Source organism: Choristoneura fumiferana, chromosome 29 (assembly GCF_025370935.1).
Source record: "Choristoneura fumiferana chromosome 29, NRCan_CFum_1, whole genome shotgun sequence".
In the NCBI taxonomy this organism is placed as follows: Eukaryota; Metazoa; Arthropoda; class Insecta; order Lepidoptera; family Tortricidae; genus Choristoneura; species Choristoneura fumiferana.
This window is the reverse complement of record NC_133500.1, coordinates 11,520,322-11,545,708: the sequence shown is the minus strand read 5'-3', so window position 1 is coordinate 11,545,708 and position 25,387 is coordinate 11,520,322. Positions and strand designations below refer to the sequence as shown.

The following is a 25,387-nucleotide window of genomic DNA, read 5'->3' as shown; positions in this document are numbered from 1 at the left end:
TGCCAGGTGGCACGCTAGTTTAACTGAACCACTTAGTTTGAATACCTAACCTGAACATATTCATTAAAGGCTGACCAGGAATATAAAAAAACCTGACGCGATCGCAGCACTTCTACGTTTTATGACATGAAAAACATTCTTTACACTTAGGGGCTGTTTCACCATCTATCGATTACTGTTAAGTGACGGTTAAATGTGATGCCGTCTCTATTTGTTTTGTTCGAATAGACGGAGACGGCATCACATTTAACCGTCACTTAACACTAATCTATGGATGGTGAAACAGTCCCTTAATATCAGTCATATTGACAACGCTGTCAGTGATGTTATTTAAAGGAATTTTTTAATCCCTCGGACTTTTTCCCTTAAAAGGGTATCGAAAATCTTCGGAATTTTAACGCACAAAAAACACAAAATAACACTTTACGCGCACACAACGTTAAACTTTGACAGCAATAGACAAATGACATTTGAATTTAGTGTTATACCAGTGCAAGAAATTAGTTCTATAGGTTTTTCGCAATATATGGCGAGGTTTTTTATAATTCTGGTCAGCCTTTAGAATAATTTGAATCTCATGTAGACTTATCTTGTAGGAGTGACTATGAGTATTCTATGTCCAACACAGACGTGTCGTTTTGTCGCTTCATCATCAGCCGGAAGACGTCCAGCTGAACAAAGGCCTCCCCCTTAGAACGACAACTCGCCACTTGCATCACGTTGCCCGCGAGTCCAAGTTAGTCCACCTAGTGGGAGGCCTGCCAACGTTCCGTCTTCCGGTCGTGGTCGCCACTCGAGGATTATTCTCCCCCAACGGTTTTGTACACTTGTGGGAAGGCGGCCTTCCACGTGTCTTTTCATGCGTGTCTCAATCAGAGATGGACATTACTCGATTTTTTTTAATCAACTAATCAATCGATCGAAGAATTAATCGTCATAAAATTAATCACGATTAATTTAGTCGCGATTAAACTAATTGACGGAGTATTCGAATAACGATTAATCAATTACACGATTAAATTTCACGATTATATTTCGATTAAAAAATGGAGCACGCACGTTACAAATATTAAATAAGTATATTTTATCATGTGTTGTTCACTTGGAAAATCATTCTAGTATGTATACCGTGTGATATTTATCCCACTAATATAATAAATGCGAAAGTTTGTAAGTCTGTTTATTTGTTTGTTACTTCATCGCGTCTAAATCGCTGAACCGATTTGGATGAAATTAGGTATACACATAGTTTGAATCCCGGGGAAGCACATAGGATAGTTTTTGTCCCGAAAGTGCATAATTTCCGCGGGATAGTGAAAACCGAAATTTACGCGGACGGAGTCGTGGCTAATAAAATGTATTTATTCCTACCACCAATCGAGAGAAAATTAATCTAATTAATTAATTGATTAATAATTTAGTTGCTGGTAATTAATCGACGATTAATTTAATCGTGACTAAATCAATCGAAAGTCTTACGACTAAGACCAATCAATCGTAATTTTAAATTGTTAATCGGGATTTAGTCCCACGTCTGGTCCCGGTGCCGGTTGTGAAGCAACTGACCGACGTCCTCCTGCGCGCGGCGGCGCTGGGCAGGTATATCTGGTGGAAGACCTTCCCGGCGGCGGCGGCCCAGAGCGCGGCCTGGAGGCGCTTCTCCCAGGCGGCGGCGGGGATGGCCGACAGCTCGGCCGACTGGTCCAGCAGCTCGGCGCGCGCGCGCTCGAACAGCTCGTCGCGGTCGAGCTCGCGCTGCCTGCAACACAGAACAGACAACAGAGATAACTACGGTTACGGTCTCCCCACATCTATCGACGCGAAAACAGCTGTGGTCAGCTATGCCATACTCACACTCACCTATATATTCTAGTAGTTAAGTATACAATAATTATTGTATTGTCGCTTACAGGCAGAATAAACCTAGCTCTTTCGACCTAAACAGTTGTCTCTTTAACGCCCAACACCACACAGCAAAAAGGGTTTGGCTCGGATCGGCTCGGCCGACGCCTGCCGACGTGTTGACATCTTTTTCGCTCTTATTGCGATGACTTAATAGTAGATTCTTGTCGTGGCCTGAAAGTAGGCAATTGCTGGCTGAGTATGAAAATTAAACGGACGAGCTTTTGTCCGTTTACCTAATACGAAACCAGTAATTGCTATTCCAGCCGAGACTAATATAAACCTTTTCTCAAAAATGGTGCAGGTAAAAAACAAAATTAGAATAAACCTTTTCTGAACACAATATATTATGACATTTAATTGAATTCCAATAAAAAATCTCATTCTTTCCCACCTTTTTTTCATTAAAAAAAAACAGCACGTATTTTTCCACCGAAAACAACACAAGCTGTTTCAAATCCAATAAAAAAATGGTCTTCCAACAAAATAATTGATAGCAGCCATTTGAGTTGGCTGTATAGACTTGTGCCATGGCCGTTTTCACTTTTTAAAAAGTTTGAGACTCGACAATAGAGCGCCTGCAATATTTTAACTTTTTAATTTCTCGCTGACCATAAACTATGCACTTAGCCTTCTGATAAGTAAAAAGTAATGTAGACTTTTACAGTCATTTTTGAGAAAAGGTTTTTCTTATCGTTTTTTCCGATTCCGCGTCGATAGATGGCTCAGACCCTTATTATACTTTACTTCACCAAGTAACCGTGGTGGCCTTGTGGCTTGAGCTATTATTTCTCGAAGAAGAGTTATTCGGAATTTGCTCGTACGTGTGGTATCTGCAATTTATTCCGAGATTTACAGTGAAGGAAAACACGTGTGTGAAAAAGTATGCGTGTGTGCGTGTAAAAAGGTTCCATGGTGATCTAGAAATGAAATAGATTGACTGTACTGTTACCTGGGGAAGGTGTTCTTCCATTCTGTCTCGAGGTTGAACCGCATGGCCTTGAAAGCGTCGGCCTGTTGCTCCACGGAGGCCCGCACCATGCGCCAGAAGCACTCCGCCACCGCCAGCGACAGGTTGCGGGTCGTCACCTGAGACGGCGTCACCAGCCCGTCCCTGTCACACAACACAGTACAATACGACACCCAGCGACACTTTTAACGCATAACGAAATCGCCACGAGCGCGCAACGAATTCACTGCGTACGTACGGGAAAATCAGTATGGCGTCCCAGCTCTAGACGCAGCGAACTCGCTGCGCGCATGCGGCCAAGTCGTTACGCACTCGCCTCGCTTTGAATTCGCCCGCAAATCGCAAGTGTGATAACACCGTTAGGCTCCGTTTGCACCACGAATGTGGCGAGGATGTGTGGCGAGAAATGTGTTTTTCATGAACCAAAAGAAACGCTTCATTGACCACGCCCCGCTCCACTCTGTTGTTTCCACTAGAGATTGGTTAATGAAAATAGTAGGTTGTACAACAAGAGCATAAAACGAGCCATTTTACCCGAGCCGTTCAAATAGCTATCCGAGCCGGTACGGCGAGGGTGGATAGACATGTCGAGGTGAAAATGGGTTTAAAGCTCGAGTTTTACACTCTGCTTTTCACTTCGATTGCGAGGACATGAAATAACAACAGTCGAAACATTGTTCACTTACAAAGGTTCCTTTTATTTTTCACGCATTACTATTATAAATATAAATTTTTAGTTTTTTTAATCTAAAGTGATTGATTTGATTGATTTTTAGTTTTATATAAATTAAAAATTATTTAAAAAATATGTAGAAACTTCTTTGTTTGTGGATTTTACTTTATGCACTAGAGCATAAAAAGTCATTTTATGTCGCCTAGATCCTGCATAAACACGAACTTTACGAGAGTGAGAGGTGAAAACATATTTTTAGCAACACATCCTCGCACATTTTTTGAGGAAATGCACTCTGTAAAACGATCTCTGTAAAGTTACAACCATGTGGGCACTCACTTGAACAGCTTGGAGGATCGGAAGAACCGTTCCTCGTACTCGCGGATGCTCTGGATAGAGTCGTCCTTGCGGCTGCGGCCCGTCACCACGGCGTAGTAGCCCAGCGCCTTCATCGGGAACAGCTTGCCCTCCAGGATGCGGCGGATCTGGAACGACGCGGTTAATGTACCTTGACGACTTCCTGGCTATGTTCCAGTCCACGGTTACTTTAGTATCATTACGTTTAAACAGCAGGTGGTTTAAGTAGCAAATTAGCAATGACGACTACCGTTTTCGCGCTCACTGTAGATAAAGGTCCTGCCTGAAGTATAGTGGTTAGTTTGTTATTACGGGCATGAAAACATTTTACATTTAAATCATATTTAATATCTACCTTAAAACCTCTCTCTAGCGGCGAATTCATACGCGATAGATTCACCATCCACTTATGTAGGGAAAATTACCTCTTTACAACTACAAATGTGAGAAGTGCGTATTCGTAAAGTGATACTTCATTACTACCTCGGTTACTAGGAACATTATCACAATCATTTAAATTTCTACACTTTTTTAAAAAATATTTATCGAAGTTTAATAAAAGTCTTATCCATCTTATGCTTTCGTCACTATATGTATTGCACCCATCATCCGCCCTTCATCTATGACTTGTACCATCAGCCAAATATGTGGTCTACCACCCTAAAGTCGATAATCGTATGCATGTCACAAAACAATAATACCAATAGACGTGTCTATCAACTAGAAAGTTCGACTTTAGCGACATATTCATTTGATAGGAACTTGTTTAAAAATTAGTAGAGCAGTTATTTTGTGATGGTCGTTTGTGTCTGTCTGTCACTCACCCTGTTGGGGTTGGCTAGGTTCTCCTCGGCCAGATCGTTTGTGTCTGTCTGTCACTCACCCTGTTGGGGTTGGCTAGGTTCTCCTCGGCCAGATCGTTTGTGTCTGTCTGTCACTCACCCTGTTGGGGTTGGCTAGGTTCATCTCGGCCAGATCGTTTGTGTCTGTCTGTCACTCACCCTGTTGGGGTTGGCTAGGTTCATCTCGGCCAGATCGTTTGTGTCTGTCTGTCACTCACCCTGTTGGGGTTGGCTAGGATCACCTCGGCCAGATCGTTTGTGTCTGTCTGTCACTCACCCTGTTGGGGTTGGCTAGGTTCATCTCGGCCAGATCGTTTTGTGTCTGTCTGTCACTCACCCTGTTGGGGTTGGCTAGGTTCATCTCGGCCAGATCGTTTGTGTCTGTCTGTCACTCACCCTGTTGGGGTGGCTAGGTCTCCTCGGCCAGATCGTTTGTGTCTGTCTGTCACTCACCCTGTTGGGGTTGGCTAGGTTCATCTCGGCCAGATCGTTTGTGTCTGTCTGTCACTCACCCTGTTGGGGTTGGCTAGGTTCATCTCGGCCAGATCGTTTGTGTCTGTCTGTCACTCACCCTGTTGGGGTTGGCTAGGTTCTCCTCGGCCAGATCGTTTGTGTCTGTCTGTCACTCACCCTGTTGGGGTTGGCTAGGTTCTCCTCGGCCAGATCGACCTTGGTCAGCACGAAGATGGTCCGTTTGCCGCCAGGGTCGCACGAGGACACCAGGTCCGTCACGTTGCTCCTCTCAGCGTCTACGGAGCCGTCCTGTATAGACAAACCTCATAATTACTACATATACAGAAACACCATCATGTCAGCCGTAGGACGTCCACTGTTGGACATAAGGCCTCCTTCTTAGATCTCCAGTTGCTTCAGTTGGAAGCGGGCTGCATCCACCGTGAGCCCGCAGCTTTAAGGTCTCTGGGCGTTTTAATTTTTTTTTTATTTTTTCCCACTCAGAATTAAGAGCAGAATCGATTCTGATCGTTTAAAAAATGTCCCTATTTTTTTCATACAAAATTTGATGAGTCACCTTTGTCACGCCCATACAGAGTGTATGAAAGAAGCATCGCAAAACTGTAATTTTTAGGGTTCCGGAGCCAAAATGGCAAAAACGGAACCCTTATAGTTTCGTAAAGTCCGTCTGTCTGTCTATCTGTCCGTCCGTATGTCACAGGCATTTTACTCAAAAACTACTAGATGTATATCAATGAAATTTGGAGTACTCGTACAGATGTCTTGTCAAAGCCGCTATTTAGTTAAATTGCAAAAACAAATATTTATAGGGGGGTCACTAACAGAAATTGAAAAAAAAAAATTAACTCGCATCTACGTGTGGCACATAGTTCGTTTTTGAGTTATTGCCAAAAAACTGCGCTTCTCAACAAAAGGACGTAAGTGCCGTGAAGATACGCTCTTTTTTCGGTAATAAATTTTAAGACTGTAGTAAGCGTTTTAATTGTGTTATAACGCACATAAAATTACTTGATTTTTTTCGTAATGGCTACGGAACCCTATCTTGGGCGTGTCCAACACGCTCTTGGCCGGTTTGTTTTGATTAATTTGATAGATTTCGATTGGGCTCTTGATTGTGAGTAGGAAAAACTATATTCTTTCCAAAATTTAAAAAAAAAAGAACTATGACTTGACTATAGCACGCTAGCACGTTTCGTGACCAACCGTCGGCGTCGCGTATCGTGTATGCGCTTGACACTCCGTCTGACACGTGCCTATTACGGTCATGGTATGATACGGGTAATGTGGAGAGACCTTAATTAGTATATCTAAATAAAATACATAAATATCACGGGACACTTGACGCCAATTGACTTCCCAAAGTAGCCAAGGCTTGTGTAAACATAAACTTCGTCAGGCACAGGTGACAAGCAAAAGTCACTAACTGCAAAAAAACGATTAGTGGAATATTAACCTTATGACGCCATGCATAAGTTTGATTATCCCTCTTGACTTTATGTTAATTAGTGACGTAACGCCTGACTCAATAAATTATGCAATTAGTGACTTTTGCTTGTCATCCGACGATATAATGTATAAAATAAAATGTCTTCGGTTTCGAGTTTTTAATAATAATAATTAACACCTTGGTTAAAGTCAAGCAGCGCCCTCTTTAGTACAAATTTTAATTATTTGTAATCACGCCATCTGTGGGTCGTGTGTTGAAGTTCAGTGATGTCTAGCTTACGTTAGTTATGGAAGCGTCACTTAGATGGCGCTTAAATACAATTAGACTGTATGTATGGGATCTCTTGTGCCCCTTTCTTACCTGTATGCAGAGTATGATGGCATTGGGATTCTCCATGTACTGGCGGCTCATGTGTTTGATGGCTTCCCGCGTGTCTGACGCCATGTCCACAGTTTGCGTCTGGAATATAACGGTTCATTAAAACAGTGTTATAAATAAAAATGCTGCCCCAAGGTGTCAAGAAATAACTCTGAAATAACTCTGGAATGTTTCAGCAGATAGATTTCTTTGAATAAACAATCCTGTAACTGTTTTACATGATTGTTTATTCAATCTTTAAATTGACGTATTTATACAAATAGGAAGGGGGGGGGGGACTGACCGATATGACCCCCGGCAGGTCGACGAGCACCATCCGCTGTATGCCGGGCCCCTTGACGGACATGGCGATGACGTCAGTGGACACGGTGCGCCCGCCGCGGACGCTGTTGCGCATGCGCAGCTCCACTTCTCTGCAGACGACACAGTGCGGTTACCGACATGCGGACATAGTCAAAGTCAGAATATCTTTATTCAATTTATGGGCCAATCAAATTTTTCTTGTTTGTTATTCCGTCCCGTTGTCCAAGAGACAACAGTGACAGAGTTTCTTAAAAAAAAACTGCTTTGATATATGCGACTAATATGCTTAGAAGATCAAATATACTCGAAAATACAAACTGAGACATGGATGCACAGAAAAACCAGAAAAAAAGACCAGCGCTAGGAATCGAACCCAGGTCCTCAGCAATCCGTGCTGCGTGCTATAACCCCTACACCACCGCTGGACAGGAATCTAGACACGAATTTTTCCTATGCATACATATCTCAGGTTGCTTATTTCTACTACGCTACTTATGCAGCAGCACTAGCGACATCTATGTTCCGCTCTCATCGAGAGACGTCACACTCTTTCGGAACCAACCGCTCACCCAGACAAGAGATGTCGCTACTAAGCAATCAAATTATGAATATTAAATAAATTATTATGATTATTACGATGAAATATGATATGCATAGGAAAAATTCGTGTCTAGATTCCTGTCCAGCGGTGGTGTAGGGGTTATAGCACGCAGCACGGATTGCTGAGGGCCTGGGTTCGATTCCCAGCGCTGGTCTCTTTTTCTGGTTTTTCTATGCATCCTTGTGTCAGTTTGTATTTTCGATATGGTTTCACGGGATACCCGTAAAAGTATCAAATTTGGAGTTGAAATAAAAAATACAAAAAGACTCCAAAAAACGAATCATAATCAAATTTACTGTTGTATGGTTCCCTACACATCATACTATAACTATACCGGGTGTGCTCTGTAATATGAGCAAATAATTAAAACATAGATCATACTCCTCAAACTGACCAACATTAGTTCAGCGACTTTCAAAAATAATTAGTTTTTTAATTTTTATTACACTTAAGTTTATTTGAAGAAGCAATGTAAAGCAAAATGCATGATGTTTGTAGCGTGACAGGCGACGTCAGTTGTGTTCTAGGATGGCGTACATTGATAGCAGTATTTAATTTGTACGAAAAAAGGAAGATTCAAAGACTATTATTATTAAAAGTTGCTGAACTAATGTTGTATCTAAAAGGTCGCCAAAGCGGCCAGATGGCTGAGTATGGTCTAAAAGTGTCGTCTTACTTCCTGAGGTCGGCGAGATCGGACTCCTTGTTGAGGTCGAACTCGCGCGCCGAGTCGCGGAACTGCGCCACGTGGTACGGACCCTCCGACAGCGTCACCTTCACTGGAGCCCTGCACACACACACACACACACACACGGCAGTTAAAACACCGCCCAACTGCGAGTCGGACTCGCGCACGAAAGGTTCCTTACCATTACCTATTATACAACATTAGACATTAGCAACGGTAAAAAAACAGGTTTGTTGTATGGGAGCCCCCCTTAAATATTTATTTTATTTTAATTTAATTATTTATTTTTAAAGTGATTATACAACTAAATATTCTGTGAATATTTCAAGCGTCTACCTGTTGCCGTTATTAATATAAAGAAGAAAAAAAAAACGACAAAACAATCACGTTTGTTGTATGGGAGCCCCCCTTAAATATTAATTAATTTTATTCTGTTTTGCGGCCACACAGTAATACATAATCTGTGAAAATTTCATGTGTCTAACTATTACGATTTAAGAGCTAGAGCCCTGTGATAGAGACAGACAAACAGACAGCGGAGTCTCAGTAAAAGGGTTCCGTTGGCACCCATTGGGTAATAAAACAAATACCTGGTGCACATCTCTCCGGCGCCGCGCGGGAATATCCTCGCCTGCGCGATCATCTCCAGCACGGAGGTCTTCCCGGCGGACTGGTCGCCGACCACCACGACGCGCGGCAGCCGGTCCGTCTCGCCGGCCTCCCAGCCCGACAGCTCGTCCAGCACCGCCGAATACATGTCGATAAGGGAGCGCTGGAAACATCAACCACCATTCAAACTCAAACTCAAAATATCTTTATTCAATTTAGGCTATAACAAGCACTTATGAATGTCAAAAAAGAAATCCACCGGTTCGGAAAAACCTCCGTTGAGAAGAATCCGGCAAGAAACTCAATTCGATTCAGTTATTGTACAGTCTCACCATACTATAACATAACAATAAAAATTTCATATCGAAAATACAAACTGAGACATGGATGCACAGAAAAACGAGAAAAAGAGACCAGCGCTGGGAATCGAACCCAGCTTGTCTGGGTGAGCGGTTAGCTCCGAAAGAGTGATTACATTACATTTATTTATTACCTTTTGGAAAAATACATTATAAACACATGTCAGTTAATTACAAGAAATTCACAAAAGGATCGTCAAATGTATACAAAAAAATAAATCTTATTACAATAAATTGTCAGCCAGAATAAAAAATAAAAATTGAATTTACTTAGAATGTCAAATTAGAATTCAATTTAATAATAATAATTAAAAGCAAAACAAAAATCTAAGTCAAATTTATGCAATAGGAACAATCAATCAAACAAACAATAAAAAAATTAAAATGTCATGTGTTGACGTCTCTCGATGAAAGCTCAACATAGATGTCGCAAATGCTGCTGCTTAAGTAGCGTAGTAGAAAAAAGCAACCTGAGATATGTATGCATAGGAGACATGTGTGTCTAGACTCCTGTCCAGCGGTGGTGTAGGGGTTTTAGCATGCAGCACGGATTGCTGAGGACCTGGGTTCGATTCCCAGCGCTGGTCTCTTTTTCTGGTTTTTCTGTGCATGTCTCAGTTTGTATTTTCGATATGATTTTCACGGGATAACCGTAAAAGTAACAAATTTGGAGTTGAAATAAAAATACATAACCCTCCGTCAGGCGCGTACCTTCACCCTCCGCACCCTTCGTCAGGCGCGTACCTTGACCGTCCGTCAGGCGCGTACCTTGATCCTCCTGGCGGGCGGCTGCCGTCCCTGCCGCAGCAGCATGTTCTGTTGGCGCAGTTCACCCCCCGTCAGGCGCGTACCTTGATCCTCCTGGCGGGCGGCTGCCGTCCCTGCCGCAGCAGCATGTTCTGTTGCGCAGTTCACCCCCCGTCAGGCGCGTACCTTGATCCTCCTGGCGGGCGGCTGCCGTCCCTGCCGCAGCAGCATGTTCTGTTGGCGCAGTTCACCCCCGTCAGGCGCGTACCTTGATCCTCCTGGCGGGCGGCTGCCGTCCCTGCCGCAGCAGCATGTTCTGTTGGCGCAGTTCACCCCCCGTCAGGCGCGTACCTTGATCCTCCTGGCGGGCGGCTGCCGTCCCTGCCGCAGCAGCATGTTCTGTTGGCGCAGTTCACCCCCGTCAGGCGCGTACCTTGATCCTCCTGGCGGGCGGCTGCCGTCCCTGCCGCAGCAGCATGTTCTGTTGGCGCAGTTCACCCCCGTCAGGCGCGTACCTTGATCCTCCTGGCGGGCGGCTGCCGTCCCTGCCGCAGCAGCATGTTCTGTTGGCGCAGTTCACCCCCGTCAGGCGCGTACCTTGATCCTCCTGGCGGCGGCTGCCGTCCCTGCCGCAGCAGCATGTTCTGTTGGCGCAGTTCACCCCCCGTCAGGCGCGTACCTTGATCCTCCTGGCGGGCGGCTGCCGTCCCTGCCGCAGCAGCATGTTCTGTTGGCGCAGTTCACCCCCGTCAGGCGCGTACCTTGATCCTCCTGGCGGCGGCTGCCGTCCCTGCCGCAGCAGCATGTTCTGTTGCCGCAGTTCACCCCCCGTCAGGCGCGTACCTTGATCCTCCTGGCGGGCGGCTGCCGTCCCTGCCGCAGCAGCATGTTCTGTTGGCGCAGTTCACCCCCGTCAGGCGCGTACCTTGATCCTCCTGGCGGGCGGCTGCCGTCCCTGCCGCAGCAGCATGTTCTGTTGGCGCAGTTCACCCCCCGTCAGGCGCGTACCTTGATCCTCCTGGCGGGCGGCTGCCGTCCCTGCCGCAGCAGCATGTTCTGTTGGCGCAGTTCACCCCCCGTCAGGCGCGTACCTTGATCCTCCTGGCGGGCGGCTGTCGTCCCTGCCGCAGCAGCATGTTCTGTTGCCGCAGTTCACACCCCCGCAGGCGCGTACCTTGATCCTCCTGGCGGGCGGCTGCCGTCCCTGCCGCAGCAGCATGTTCTGTTGGCGCAGTTCACCCCCCGTCAGGCGCGTACCTTGATCCTCCTGGCGGGCGGCTGCCGTCCCTGCCGCAGCAGCATGTTCTGTTGGCGCAGTTCACCCCCCGTCAGGCGCGTACCTTGATCCTCCTGGCGGGCGGCTGCCGTCCCTGCCGCAGCAGCATGTTCTGTTGGCGCAGTTCACCCCCCGTCAGGCGCGTACCTTGATCCTCCTGGCGGGCGGCTGCCGTCCCTGCCGCAGCAGCATGTTCTGTTGGCGCAGTTCACCCCCCGTCAGGCGCGTACCTTGATCCTCCTGGCGGGCGGCTGCCGTCCCTGCCGCAGCAGCATGTTCTGTTGGCGCAGTTCGCGGTTCTCCTGTTCCAGACGTTGCAACTCCCGCTGGTAGCGCGCTTGAAGAGCCAACACCTCCTCTTGTAACGCATGGACGCGTTTTTCTGAAAATAAATTGCATTTTTAGGGTTCCGTAGCCAAAATGGCCAAAACGGAATCCTTATAGTTACGCCATGTCTGTCTGTCTGTCCGTCCGCGGCTTTGCTCAGAGACTATCAATGCTAGAAAGCTGTAATTTTACACGAATATATTTGTAAACTATGCCGACAAAATAGTACAATAAAAAATTCAAAAATATTTTTTTTTAGAGTACCTCCCATAGACGTAAAGCGGGGGTGTTTTTTTTTTCATCCAACCTTATAGTGTGGGATATCGTTGGATAGTTCTTTTAAAATCATTAGGGGGTTGCTAAACGATTTTTCGATACAGTGATTTATTTGCAAAATATTCAACTTTAAAGTGCAAATTTTCATTAAAACCGAGCGTCCCCCCCCCTCTAAAATCTAAACCGGTGGAAGGAAAAATTTGGAAAAATTCAAGATGGTAGTAAGTATATCAAACTTACAAGGAAATATATAACGGTTAAGTTTTCTTGAGAATTACTAGTAGTTTAAGAGTAAATAGCAAAACTATAAAATATACCTAAACTTGGAATATTCCGTACAAAATACGAAATCCTTGGAAAAATATTACTTATTTTTTTCGTAATGGCTACGGAGCCCTATTTCGGGCGTGTCCGACACGCTCTTGGCCGGTTTTTAATACAAACTTCATTATCATCCAAATTATACATATATCTGTACCAAAAATACCAAGTCGATGGCATTAACTGTTGAAGAGTTCCGTTCTGGTTCAAACCAAATGATCAAAACATTACAGTAATGTTGTGTTGACAACATTTTTTGTTGATTAATTTTCTGGTACAACCAGTTAGTGTGTTACCCATACTGACTCATCTTATACTGTTTGGGCCCTGTATACTGTTTAGGCCGGAAACAAGTTCTGGTATGTACTTACCATAAGTGTGTGCGTCCTCCCCCGAGCCCCGCGCCGCGGCCGCCGGCGCCGGCTTGCTCTGCAAATTGTTCGCGATCTTCGGCGCTGGCTCTGTACAAAAGACAATAAGTATTTGTTAATAAAGAATTAGCAACCATTTTTTGTCGACTTTTATTTAAAACTGAAAGTTTTTCGGGTGTTTCTCTGCTGCCACCGCCGCCGCTATGACCTTTTGGTCGCGGGTGAGCAAAGTAATTGTTTATAATTCAAAACAAAGTCAGAAATATATAGAGAAAAACTTAAACTTACCTGATCTAACCCATGGTTAAATTTTATAAAGATGTAGAGGGCCCCTTAGTCACGTACCATCAGCCAAATAAGTGGTAAACAAGTTCCTATCAAATGAATATGTCGTTAAAGTCGAACTTTCAAGTTGACAGACACGTCTATTGGCAACTTTAGGGTGGTAGACCACATGTTTGGTTGATGGTACCTAACAATAAGCATCTTAGGAGATAAAAACTAGTGATCATGATTAAGTAAAATTAAACGTGATAAATTACTATAGTACTGATGATTTAGGCAAAACTACAGGGGATCAAAACAAAATAGCACATTATTTTCTAAACATTAAGAAAACAAACCAATAACTTGTAAGTACTATGCAACCGACGACACAGTCTGTCTACAGTCAGCCAGTATGTCTCCTTGCAGTCCAAATGCAGTCTTATCAATGACGCTCTGCAGTGTCAATTGCCACCTACCATCGTGCGTTGGTTGCCAACCCACAGTGTCGCTTGCCATCTCACAGTGTCGCTAGCCACCTCATCTAGTGTCGGTTGCCACCTTATATAGTGTCGGTTGCCACCTCATATAGTGTCGCTTGCCACCTCATCTAGTGTCGGTTGACACCTACCGATATGCTGCGGCGTGTTTGAGGTGGCATTGACGACGGCGCCATCATACCGCTAAGCTAGCCAGTCCTTTAGGTGGCACTGGTTGCCACCTCATACAGTGTCAGTTGCCACCTCGTATAGTTACAGTTCCACCACGTAGTGTCGGTTGCCGTTGCCACCTAATAGAATGTCAAATGCCACCTCATAGTGTCAGTTGCCACCTCATAGTATCGATTGCCACCACATATAGTGTCGGTTGGCACCTCACACAGTGTCAGTTGGCACCTACCAATGTGTTGGCATTGACGACGGCGCCATCATACCGCTAAGCTAGCCAGTCCTTTAGGTGGCACTGGTTGCCACCTCATACAGTGTCAGTTGCCACCTCGTATAGTTACAGTTCCCACCACGTAGTGTCGGTTGCCGTTGCCACCTAATAGAATGTCAATTGCCACCTCATAGTGTCAGTTGCCACCTCATAGTGTCAGTTGCCACCTCATAGTGTCAATTGCCACCACATATAGTGTCGGTTGGCACCTCACACAGTGTCAGTTGGCACCTACCAATGTGTTGGGTGTTGGCGGCGGCGGCTGCGACGGCGTCCTCATAGCGCTGCGCGAGCCAGTCCTTGAGGTCAGCGGCGCGCGCCAGGCCGGCGGCGCGCAGGCGCGGATCTGCGGACAGCACCAGGGGCTCACCTACACAACAATACCACTGGCTGACGTCACAACAAGCCCACACACCTACTGGGTACAGGCTGATGGCTGATACGGGAGACGTGGCCAGGAACCTACACCCTACAATTGACAAGATTTCATTTTCCTTGCGTCCTGAACATGGGAATATATTTTTTATAATTTATTTCTCGATTTATTTAAAAAAATACAATAAATTGAAAAAAATAAATCTGAATTTGCCAATACTACCACAGAATAGATATGTTTCCTTTGCCTTTTTCACCAGAAAAAGGAGCTGTCATCATTTTGACAATATCAGATCTAAGTGATCTTTTTTTTTTTAATAGAGACTAGACAAAAGTAATGGGTCTTTCTCTTTCCAAACAGAATACAGAGAACGAATCAAATTATAGTCTTAGAAATATGAAATCTTGTCAATTGAAATACATTTTGAAAGTACATGTTTTTTTGAAAACGCCTAAGCATCACTAATAGCTTAAAGGGTTTTTAGGGTTCCGTACCTCAAAAGGAAAAAACGGAACCCTTATAGGATCACTTTTTGTCCGCCTGTCTGTCTGTCTGTCTGTCAAGACCCTTTTTCTCGGGAACGCGTGGAGGCATCAAGCTGAAATTTATATCAACTGTCCCTTGGAGCTGTGAAAAAATCACAACCCAACAATCTAAGCCAACGCAATCAAAAGATGCAGCCGTTTATGCTGCAAATTTTCGCAAATTTTTGAAACTCGCAAGGGAATCAGAATCTTGAAATTTGGTATGAAAGTAGCTATCTATAACACAACCAACTAGTAAAGTCTGAAAATCTTGATTTTTATTTCGAATATAATCTGACCCCACACTGCATACATTTTGCTTAAGAGTAGGGCTCTGCATACACTGGATGTATTAAATCGCTCGGAAAAAGCGAGAAATATCTTCAAGACACGATTCCCATTTACTTACATACCTATAAATGTGTACGGGACCCTCGGTGCGCCAGTCCGACTCGCACTTGCCCGTTTTTTATTCTTATTTTTAAATATAGATTTGGAATGGTAGTTCATCATACTACTAGTCTTAACAATAGCAGCTTCACTAGTATGGACCAGTAGACTTAGCAGATAAATTAAATTATTTTATTCATATGATAGGGGACAAACAAGCAGGCGGGTCATCTGATGGAAAGCAACCACCGCCCATGGACATCCATAACATAAGTTGCATTACCGGTTCTCGCTTTACAAACTCAGTACCGGGATCAAGCCCTAGTGCCAGCCCGTTGAGAAAAGAGAAGTCATATTGTATTCTGTAATTCTACTAAATACAGACCTTGGGGTCAAAGGCTACCAAGAACTGGCTCAAGATCGTAATCTGGTGTAGGACGCCAAGACCCACTTTACTTTAGGTCACTGCGTCTTGATACTAAGTAAGTACTAAATACTCAAAGGGATTTCTAAAAACTACATCACTCTGTTTAATTTTGAGTTTGTCTTACCTATCTGTAGGTTGTCACCGATCTTGTCTTTGGCGTTGATGAGCGTGGAGGTGAACCGGCCCCACTGCTCCTCGTCAGGCAGCAGCTCATTCAGCCAGCCCATGTCGGGCAAGCCATCCTTCCACTCTACATATTTCTGGAATATTTATAATTAAAATATTGAGAGTGCTTCTGCACCTGCATGTACAGTTGAGCTCTTAAACTTATGAGCAAAAATACAATCAAAAATATCTGAACATGCTTCTACTTCATTAACAATAGTCATAATCACATATTTTTTATAACCTTTTTGCTCAGAAGTTTAAGAACTCAACTGTACAGATCTATTCACAACAGCTGTCATGAATAGATACAATTAAAATAATGTAATTTGTGCTTTAATATGTACATTCAGTTTTTTTTTCTTTTTAAAGTATGCAAGGATTGACAAGGATATGTATAGTTCAATATATTGGCAGAAGATTGCATCATGAATTTGTTTAAGTTGTCCATTACCCAAAATATTAAAAAATAAAATATTTATTTGTCAGGTAGGCCACTTTTAGCTTGGCATGTTTAGTAAAGCTTGGATGGGTCCACTTAATGACCAGGAACCAAATAAAGAAGATTAGTTTTGCATAAAACAGTTCATAGTTAACTCAGCACCTTATTTAAGGTCATCCCCCCGCCGACAGCTCCTCCAAGGACTAGATATCTGATCTTGAGTAGACCTCGCACTGCACGAGCCACAAACATTCCATACTTTCTCTTCTGCACATGACTCGTGTCCACTGGCTTCCGGAGAAGCAAGCTGCGCCCTGACCATACTGAGAACGCTACCGCTCGCTTGTCCACACAAGACCATACCGGAGACTTTGTGAAGGATGATCTTAAAAAAACAAGAATTGTTATTGTCAGTACAAACTATCGAGTTGGCTTGAAAGCTTCTAGGAATAGAAGTCGTAAGTTACCTTATGCGATTATGTAGTATCCTCGACATAGTTTACGTAATTCTCGTGTATGACTTAAACATTAAAATGTTTTTAAACGAATCTTATTTCATAACCTCCAACTCCGGTGCTTGTAAAAAAAATAATCACGTAACAATCGAAAACACTTGATGGTGTATATGGGTGTATTACATTGGGTAAATATTACACAATCAACATGTAAATCATTATTAAATCAAACTCATATTTTGAAAATCTGACAATTTGCGGACTTCAAAAGACCACTTCGATTTCATTTTGGATTTCGCGTTTAGTTACTGCTCACAGCTCAGTACATTTTTGACGTTTAAGTAATGTGAAAAAGACAATTTTTTAACATTCTATGACCATTTCAGGAATATTTTTTTACAGCAGTAACACTGCGTAACTCGTCTGAGCCGAACGTCAAAAATGGACTGAAATTTTCTGCAGTGTTCACAGTTAATTTACGTAAAAAATAAGCACCTATAAAAAGGAATTAGTCATTTATAAGTAGGAAGCGACTGATACTAGGACTGTGTATGTGTTCAGTGATAAATAGCCAGTGGGAAGTGTTGGAATGACCTTGTTTTTCTAATGCGAGATACGTCGATATTTTTATTTCTGTGAGTACAATATCCTTCGAATTTCGTGAGCGAACGCTCTCTTTTACTAGAACGGTGGTTTTTGGTATCAATTAGCGTAGCAGATAGCAATCTACGGTGATATCACGGCCGGTTCCTTGAACCCTGCTGAGTAATGATGTAATTTATGACTTGTACATAGGGTTTCCTTCGATGGGTTGGTGTTATTTTTAGCTTTAGTATAGTACGCGCATGTCGGGCGCGTTTGTTTGCTTGTGCGCTTTAATATTCTGTTTACAGTGTGGCCCTTTTATGTCAGTGTTTGGGAAGTAAACTGGCATTCAAATGGACATGAAAAAGGGCTGCTGGATCTCAGGGTGAATAAACTTGGCATTTTATTTGAGAAATGGTTGTTTGTTTACTGATAAAAAATGCTGGTCTTATCAGATGGAGGGACATCAAATCGCAACTTTGATGTTTACTTATTTATTATGTGGGATATACCTACCAAATTGTAGCTAATTTAATAATAAAAAATTTAAACTTAATGTTAACAGCAAGGGTGAAAGCCACGAAAAATGTAATGATAGTCCTTCATGCCAAAAAGTCATTAAGTTGCATAATATTGTTTTGTTTATTAGTTTAATTAGGTACTCTATTATTATGGTAAAATGTTAAAATCTAAGTGGATTGAAATTCCATGTATTTTTAAATGTCTGAATTAACAAAAAGGGTTACAGTTTACTTGATGGTAAGCAATAAGCCATAATGGCAGACTTGCCCTGTCTGTAATTTCTATATGAGGTGTGATCTCAGCATTAATAAGGTCACAATTTAAGGATAATCTGTGAAGAACTAAAGATCCAAGTTATTATTTTGTATACCTATTAAAAAAGAAAAGCTGTTTTCCACAATCCCTCGTATGTAGGAATTAAACTTGAGTCTGTATTTTAGTCTCAGTTGTCTCAATATTTTCATTTGTGCACCCTACACATTTTAGTATGTGTTTTACTCAAATGTTACAGATAAGGACTAGTAAAGGAAAAGGCAGGAACAACTAGATGTTAATCTGTCAGTGTTTTCAAAAATTTCTGGTTAAAATACAATATACAATGACTCTACCAACACATACCAACACTGCAAGCAGTACAGGTTATAGAGATTTTACAAGGTAAGCATAGGTGGCCTTACTGCTTCAGAGTGATCTGTTCCAGGCAACCTCTAGCTACTTATTGTTACTTATTTTTTTAAGATTTTTTTAAATCCCTTTTTCTCTTTTTTATAAAAAAAAAACATTTAAAAAAAACCTTGTTTTAACAAGGACAAAAGCAATAAAACAGTATTTAAATACATTCAGCAATTGTTTTTATCTGTAAGCTATAAATTCTGTGGATGAATGAAGGTTTAGCTATGAACTTGTCATTAAATCTAACAAGAAAAATATTCAATGACAAAATACATAGCAATCAAACATAAACCATCTGTAATTCTATACAGGGTTTAAATTAACTTGTTTACTCAAAAGCTTTACAGTCTAATTTAGTTAACAGGTCACACCAAGGAATGTTATGTATAAACACAAAAGCAACTGTTTATTTTTAAATTTTTAATGAGTCTGCCTTGTACTTTGCTCTGTTAAAGTGCTTGTTATGTAAACATTGTGTACACTTTGTTTACCCAAGGTTCAGTATCAGCCAATTAGAATTAAAGAATTATATTTGTTTAAAAAAATACATCCTTCATTAAAATCAGACAATTTGTCAACAAGAAGGGGTCGACCTGGTCATTGAGGCTGTCTGTGACGGGAACAAACTGAGGCTGTTTGTGAAATACACATACATACAATACAATACAAATATTCTTCATTGCACACCATAAATCAGTACAAAAAACTTATAATATAAACACTTAGATTCATGGTAGACAATAGGCGGTCTTATAGTTCAAAAGCAATCTCTTCCAGACAACCATTTGGGTACAAGAACTTATGGTTATGTCAAACAAAAATAGGTGGCGGAAACAGAAACAGAAAACAAGAACAAACAAAAAATCAATAATATTAAAATAAATACAAATGATATAATAATTATATAAATACATACATAGCAATATAAATTGTCAAAAAGGCCGTAACGGGAGAAAAGGATAAGAAATTAGGAAATAAAATAAATAAACACAGAAAGACTGAGGACAGAGTTTTAAAGTTACATAGATGGGCTTGGCCATTTTATGAGTTAAATTCGGGTTTTATTTTTTACTGAGGTTTTTTTTGCATTGTCGTGTAAAACACTGACTGTGAGTATTTGATAAGGTCCGACCGAGACTACTTTTTTAATCTCGGCCAAAAAAAAAGTGCTTTTTTCTATATTATCATTTTATTATCTAAAAAAAAACCGGCCAAGAGCGTGTCGGACACGCCCAAGATAGGGTTCCGTAGCCATTTCGAAAAAATCAAGTAATATATTTCTAAGAATTTACTTGTGTACAGAATCTTCCAAATTTAGGCTGCTATTTACTCTTAAACTACTAATAATTCTCAATCTTAGCCGTTATATTTTTTCCTGTAAATTTGATATCGTTACTATACCTAGTGCCATCCACGATTTTGACAAAATTAGACATTGTAATAAGAACCACGGCACGCGTCATCGTGAATGACTCTACCTTTACCATCCTGAATTTTTTCAAATTTTTCCACCCAAGATTTTAAGTTGAATATTTCGCAAACAGATCACTGAATCGAAAAATCGTCCTGGCGACCCCTCAATGGTTTTAAAAGACCTATCCAACGATACCCCACACTATAGTGTTAGTCGAGAAAAAAAATCACCCCCACACAAATATTTTTTTATTTAACCACTGTCAGCGTGACTGATATGTATATTCATGCCAAATTAATTACAGCTCTCTAGTACAAACGGTCTCTGAGCTTAGCCGCGGACAAACAGACGGACAGACATGGCGAAATTATAAGGATTCCTAGTTGACTACGGAACCCAAAAAATACGCGTTATGAATGAAAAAAAAAGTTTATTATGGATTAATTAAACGTTCCACCGGGTCCTACAAACAAACTTAATTATCACCAACCATTACCAATAATAATCGTTATCGAAAAGAAAAGAACGAGGTGTCGCTTGTTACTCTAGTAAGCAAGTAGGTACCATACGCGTGAACCCGGGCGGGGCGACCAATCAAAATCCCAAAGAAAGCTCATGCCACCGCGGTAAACCGCGCGCCAATATTTAAATTCAGTGCCGTCGCGGAGTCTCGGTCGCGGCCGAGAATCTCGGCTGTTTTGGGCCGAGACCGAGACCGAGATCTCGGCCCGATTTTTGGCCGAGATTTGTCGAAACCGAGACCGAGACCGAGATCTCGGTCGGACCTTAGTATTTGATATGAATTTCAATTTGATATCTTCATGCGTTTCTGGGAAAGAGAGTTTCTATGTGCCTACAACGTGAAATCATATGTAACTCAATTGTTTTTAGGGTTTTGGAGCCAAAATGGCAAAAACGGAACCCTTATAGTTTCGCCATGTCTGTCTGACTGTCTGTCTGTCCGTCCGTCCGCGGCTTTTCTCAGGGACTATCAATGCTAGAAAGCTGTAATTTTGCACGGATATATATGTTAACTATGCTGACAAAATGGTGCAATAAAAATATTGTGTGGGGTAACGTTGGATAGGTCTTTTAAAACCATTGGCGGTTTGCTGAGACGATTTTTCGATTCAGTGATTTGTTTGCGAAATATTCAACTTTAAAGTGCAAATTTTCATGAAAATCAAGCGCCCCCCCATCCCCTCTAAAATCTAAACCGGTGGGTGGAAAAATTTGAAATAATTCATGATGGTAGTAAGTATATCAAAATCTCAAGGCAAACTATGGCGGCTAAGTTTGCTCGAGAATTATTAGTAGTTTCAGAGTAAATAGCAGCCTTAGGTATAAAATATACCTAAACTTGGAAGATTCTGTATAAAATACGAAATCCTTAGAAAAATATTACTTAATTTTTCGTAATGGCTACGGAACCCTATTATGGTCGTGTACAATCAAGACTTTCTGCACTTAACATTAAGGCCGTGTATACATATTTTTGAAACTTTGGCCGTGTCGATATCTTTGCCCTTGACTGTACGACACGCTCTTGGCCGGTTTTTTTTAAGTTAATAGCATGTTAATGTTATATTAACTTCAAAAGCTGTAAAGCTAGCAACAGACTGACGCTGGAGGCCGAGCGCTCCAGCGGTGTGGCGCGGCGCGGAAGCGGTACCGGTTGTAATATTCGAGCTAACGTGAAAGAGGGCACACATAATACAGCGCCACGCTTATTTCCCGCGCGGGAATCTGTGTGCCCTCTTTCATGTTAGCTCGAAGCCGCGCCGCGCCGCTCCGCCACCGCTCTTTGTTTGTGGCTTCTATGTTGTGGTTTTCAAGTAAAGCGGTTAATTGTAAAATTCCCAATCTGCATTGAGTCCACGCAGGAACTTCAGCCCCAGCCAGCTCTCTCAATCTGAAAATAAATCTGTAACCAGCAACAAGACGTCACATCGTCATTATCATCATCTTAAGAGATGTAAATCGAAATAGGCTGAATTATTAATAAGTACTAGTAGCCCGGTACGTGCTTCGCTACGTATACAAAAAATGTGATAAATGAAGAACCACTCTACCGATTTTGTGCAAACTTCACATAAACCATCTACTAAATAGTCCGAATAAAGCCTAAACATTTGGTTTGGATAGGTGAGCCCGTTCTTGAGTTATAAAATTACAACGAAAAGTGGCATTGATTTTTATATATATTGATAATAACATAGAAATTAGATCACCATTTTTTCAAAACTTCTACCAAATGCATTTATTATTGTAGGTTTTGTAATGATGTGATGTTCTTATTCAAAACATTCCTGCTTCTCATTACCGCAACTCTCAACCTTGTGCTACATTTATTTAAGTTCAAAATGGACTGAGCAGTAACACCACAAATGTATAGACACCCACTTGAGACTGAATATAACATTGATTTAGATGACCTCATGCTCATTGATAGCAGTGAACTCTATTGTGAAGGTCATAGAGTTGAGTTTTGACTGTTGAAAGTTTTATTTACTTTGTTACATTTGCATGTTTGAGATATTTTAATTTGATTATTTTTGAATCCTGTGGGTTTGGTATTATGTTATAGTTAGCATTAATTCAATTGAATTATTGTTTTCTAAGATGAGTTATGTTATGTATGACACTGTACAATTTTAAAACTTATTATTTTAAAAACATGCCATTAATATTATATTATAAATGCAATAGTTTGTGATTGTGTCACATCCAAAAACTTTTCCGTCTCTGTTGCATTGAAATTGAAAGTTCGTTGATTTTAAAAATTTACTTAAAATGTCTTAAAAACTACTTAACCAAATCCAAAGCGATTCTTAGTGTGGCTTTGGGTTGAGGTATCCCATCTTAGGCCTCTACGTTGGCAACGCATCTGCAATCCCCCTGGTGTTGCAGGTGTCTATGGGCGGTGGTAATCTCTTACCATCAGGAAACCCACTTGCTCGTTTGCCATCCAGTCAAATAAAAAAAAAACATCTCTTTTAATAATATTTGCCAAATAAGTAATGACGAAAAAGAAACGTCGCAAAAACGCCAAATATTTACCCAACAAGAAAGGTCACTTTTAGCACCATGGAACCCTAAGAAGACTAAGTAAACTCCCCAACCATTCAATGAGTAATTCTAACAATCTGTTCGCATGTCGGTAAATGCCGTAATAAATTCCAGCTTCCTTTCAGAAGCCACGATAAGGCGATAGCGAGGAACTGACAGAACATCTGACACTCTGACACCCACTCATTAGCTCTGTTTATAATAACATATTAGTTATCAATTCACTGACCTTTTTTATTTCACGTCTAAATATATTCAGTGGTTTGAAAAACAGGATAAATAATGTATAGGAAGAACAATTGTTCTGAGTTTATGACATATGCGTGGTTTCAGGCCCTGTACCGTAGTATCTTGCTGTCCCGCTGACGCTAATATTGTTAAATACGAGAGTGAAAGGGACGGTACGAGACGAACTTCGATTTTCGAATTAGCAGCCCCCCAGACTGGCATTCTATTTGCGCATACACCGTGTTTTTTTATTTCCGTTTACTTCATTGATATGAACTACTCTAATATCAATATTTGGCAAACAACGTATTTTGGCTAGACAATGCTGTTTTTTTCCGAGGTATGTCTTGAAGAGTTTTGGCTGGATTCGTTTTTATAAATACACATATTTCATATGTACTGTACTTATATGTATGATACCGACATTTACTTTAAATTTTTGTGCAATGATCTAAAAAATGCCATGACATCAAAATGTAAGTACCAATAGGGTCTCTCCACGTCCATATCGCCGCGGAATTGACTTCGAGAGCGACAAAGACAACGATCGACTTTTTTTGCTAGTTTAGACCCACAAACAGGGACTCATCCTTATCGCGCTAAAACACACGAGTAATATTTACCTCGATGTTTCGACCACATTACACTGGCCGTGGTCACGAGTATTTGTGAGTGTTTGTGGCAATTTGACTATGTGTGAAAATTACGAAAGTATAAAACGTTATATTACATATATCAGTCGCGCATACGTAGCTATCGTACACGTGTGGTCAGCGCTGGCTCTAGCTCTTGATCAGAGTAGAGCGAGGTTGTCGACACCGCTTCCGCGCCTTTCAAGAGGCGCCATCAAAATTTTATTTTTCACTGGAAACTGGAAGATGGCGTCCCTTGCCGCCTGGCGCCAAGAGCGACCGCTCCAGTTCTACCCCAGCAGGGCTACTACGAAACTTGAAGTTCGTATCGTATCGTACCGTCCCTCTCGCTCTCGTATTAAATAGTATAAGTATCAGAGGGACCGCATGACACGAACTTCGAGTTTCGAGTTTCGTAGTAGCCCTGTAGGGCCGGCGCTGCGTGTTAGAGTAGCGAAAAAACAAGGCAAGGTGGTTGTATTTCAATTATGTAATGGTGGGATTCTTCACCTAAACTTGACCTATTATTCGCCGCCGCCGTCGCCGGCGCAGCTGTCATATTGCGGTAATCGACTCATTCATTACGCACATGTAGCGCCGATAAATTTATCAGTATTGGATGTTATCTGTGAAGGATCTGAGTAGATATGGGCGAATGGTAGGGGAGTTTGTCGGTTCGTTGAATACGTTTGGGCTCACACATATATACTTATACACGAGACGATACGACGCGACGTCGTGGCGTGGAAATCTACTGAGGATTCCACCGTGATGTTCCATACGACATTGCATTGTGGAACAAGGTTTCGGGTTTAAAATGAAGGGTTTAATGAGATTGAGTTCGTTTTACTAAAAGACTGAACGACTTGAGCTGTTTCATAAAGGACTAGCGCCCGAGTCGTGTATAATTTTAATTCTTAGTACTTACCTATATAAGTTTAATTGCTCTATGTCCTATCCTACGTGTTTGGTTTATTGTCTATGTATTATCTAACTTAATTACTAGGCGCTTTGGTCTATACTATACTGTAAGCATATAGTATGTGGAAATAAATAAATAAACAGTATGGATCCTGCGGAGAATCGGAGTATAAAGTCCAATACTTTTAGCGCGAAAGAGTAATCTGTCATATTTTAAAACTAATAGTACTACCTTTGTACATGATCCCTAATTTGGTTAATTAAATCCGTCTTTAAAAATGTGAAACCGCAACAGGCAAACCCGCCGCAACCGGCTAGCTCGCCGATAAGAGTCGAAGACCTCGTGTTGTTGTAACCAACTAATAGTTATTGTATTATCCTGCGCATTATTATACGTGTTTAAACAATATAATATAAATAAATTATAAAATAATAATACTA

The 25,387-nt window shown here is 41.7% G+C and overlaps 1 protein-coding gene across 1 annotated transcript in view; it reads right to left on the bottom strand.

The window, feature by feature from the left end:
* LOC141444082 (dynamin-like GTPase OPA1, mitochondrial) overlaps positions 1-17,538 on the bottom strand; it is a 33,561-nt gene extending 16,023 nt beyond the window's left edge. The window contains 15 exon segments of the mRNA XM_074109514.1: positions 1,567-1,584; positions 1,587-1,759; positions 2,855-3,016; positions 3,885-4,030; positions 5,375-5,506; positions 7,026-7,124; positions 7,327-7,456; positions 8,624-8,734; positions 9,226-9,407; positions 11,857-12,008; positions 12,922-13,011; positions 14,360-14,494; positions 15,966-16,101; positions 16,611-16,833; positions 16,916-17,538. Coding sequence (XP_073965615.1) covers positions 1,567-1,584; positions 1,587-1,759; positions 2,855-3,016; positions 3,885-4,030; positions 5,375-5,506; positions 7,026-7,124; positions 7,327-7,456; positions 8,624-8,734; positions 9,226-9,407; positions 11,857-12,008; positions 12,922-13,011; positions 14,360-14,494; positions 15,966-16,101; positions 16,611-16,833; positions 16,916-16,944 — 1,918 coding nt within the window. The 5' untranslated portion in view covers positions 16,945-17,538.
* Positions 17,539-25,387: the final 7,849 nt, after the last annotated feature.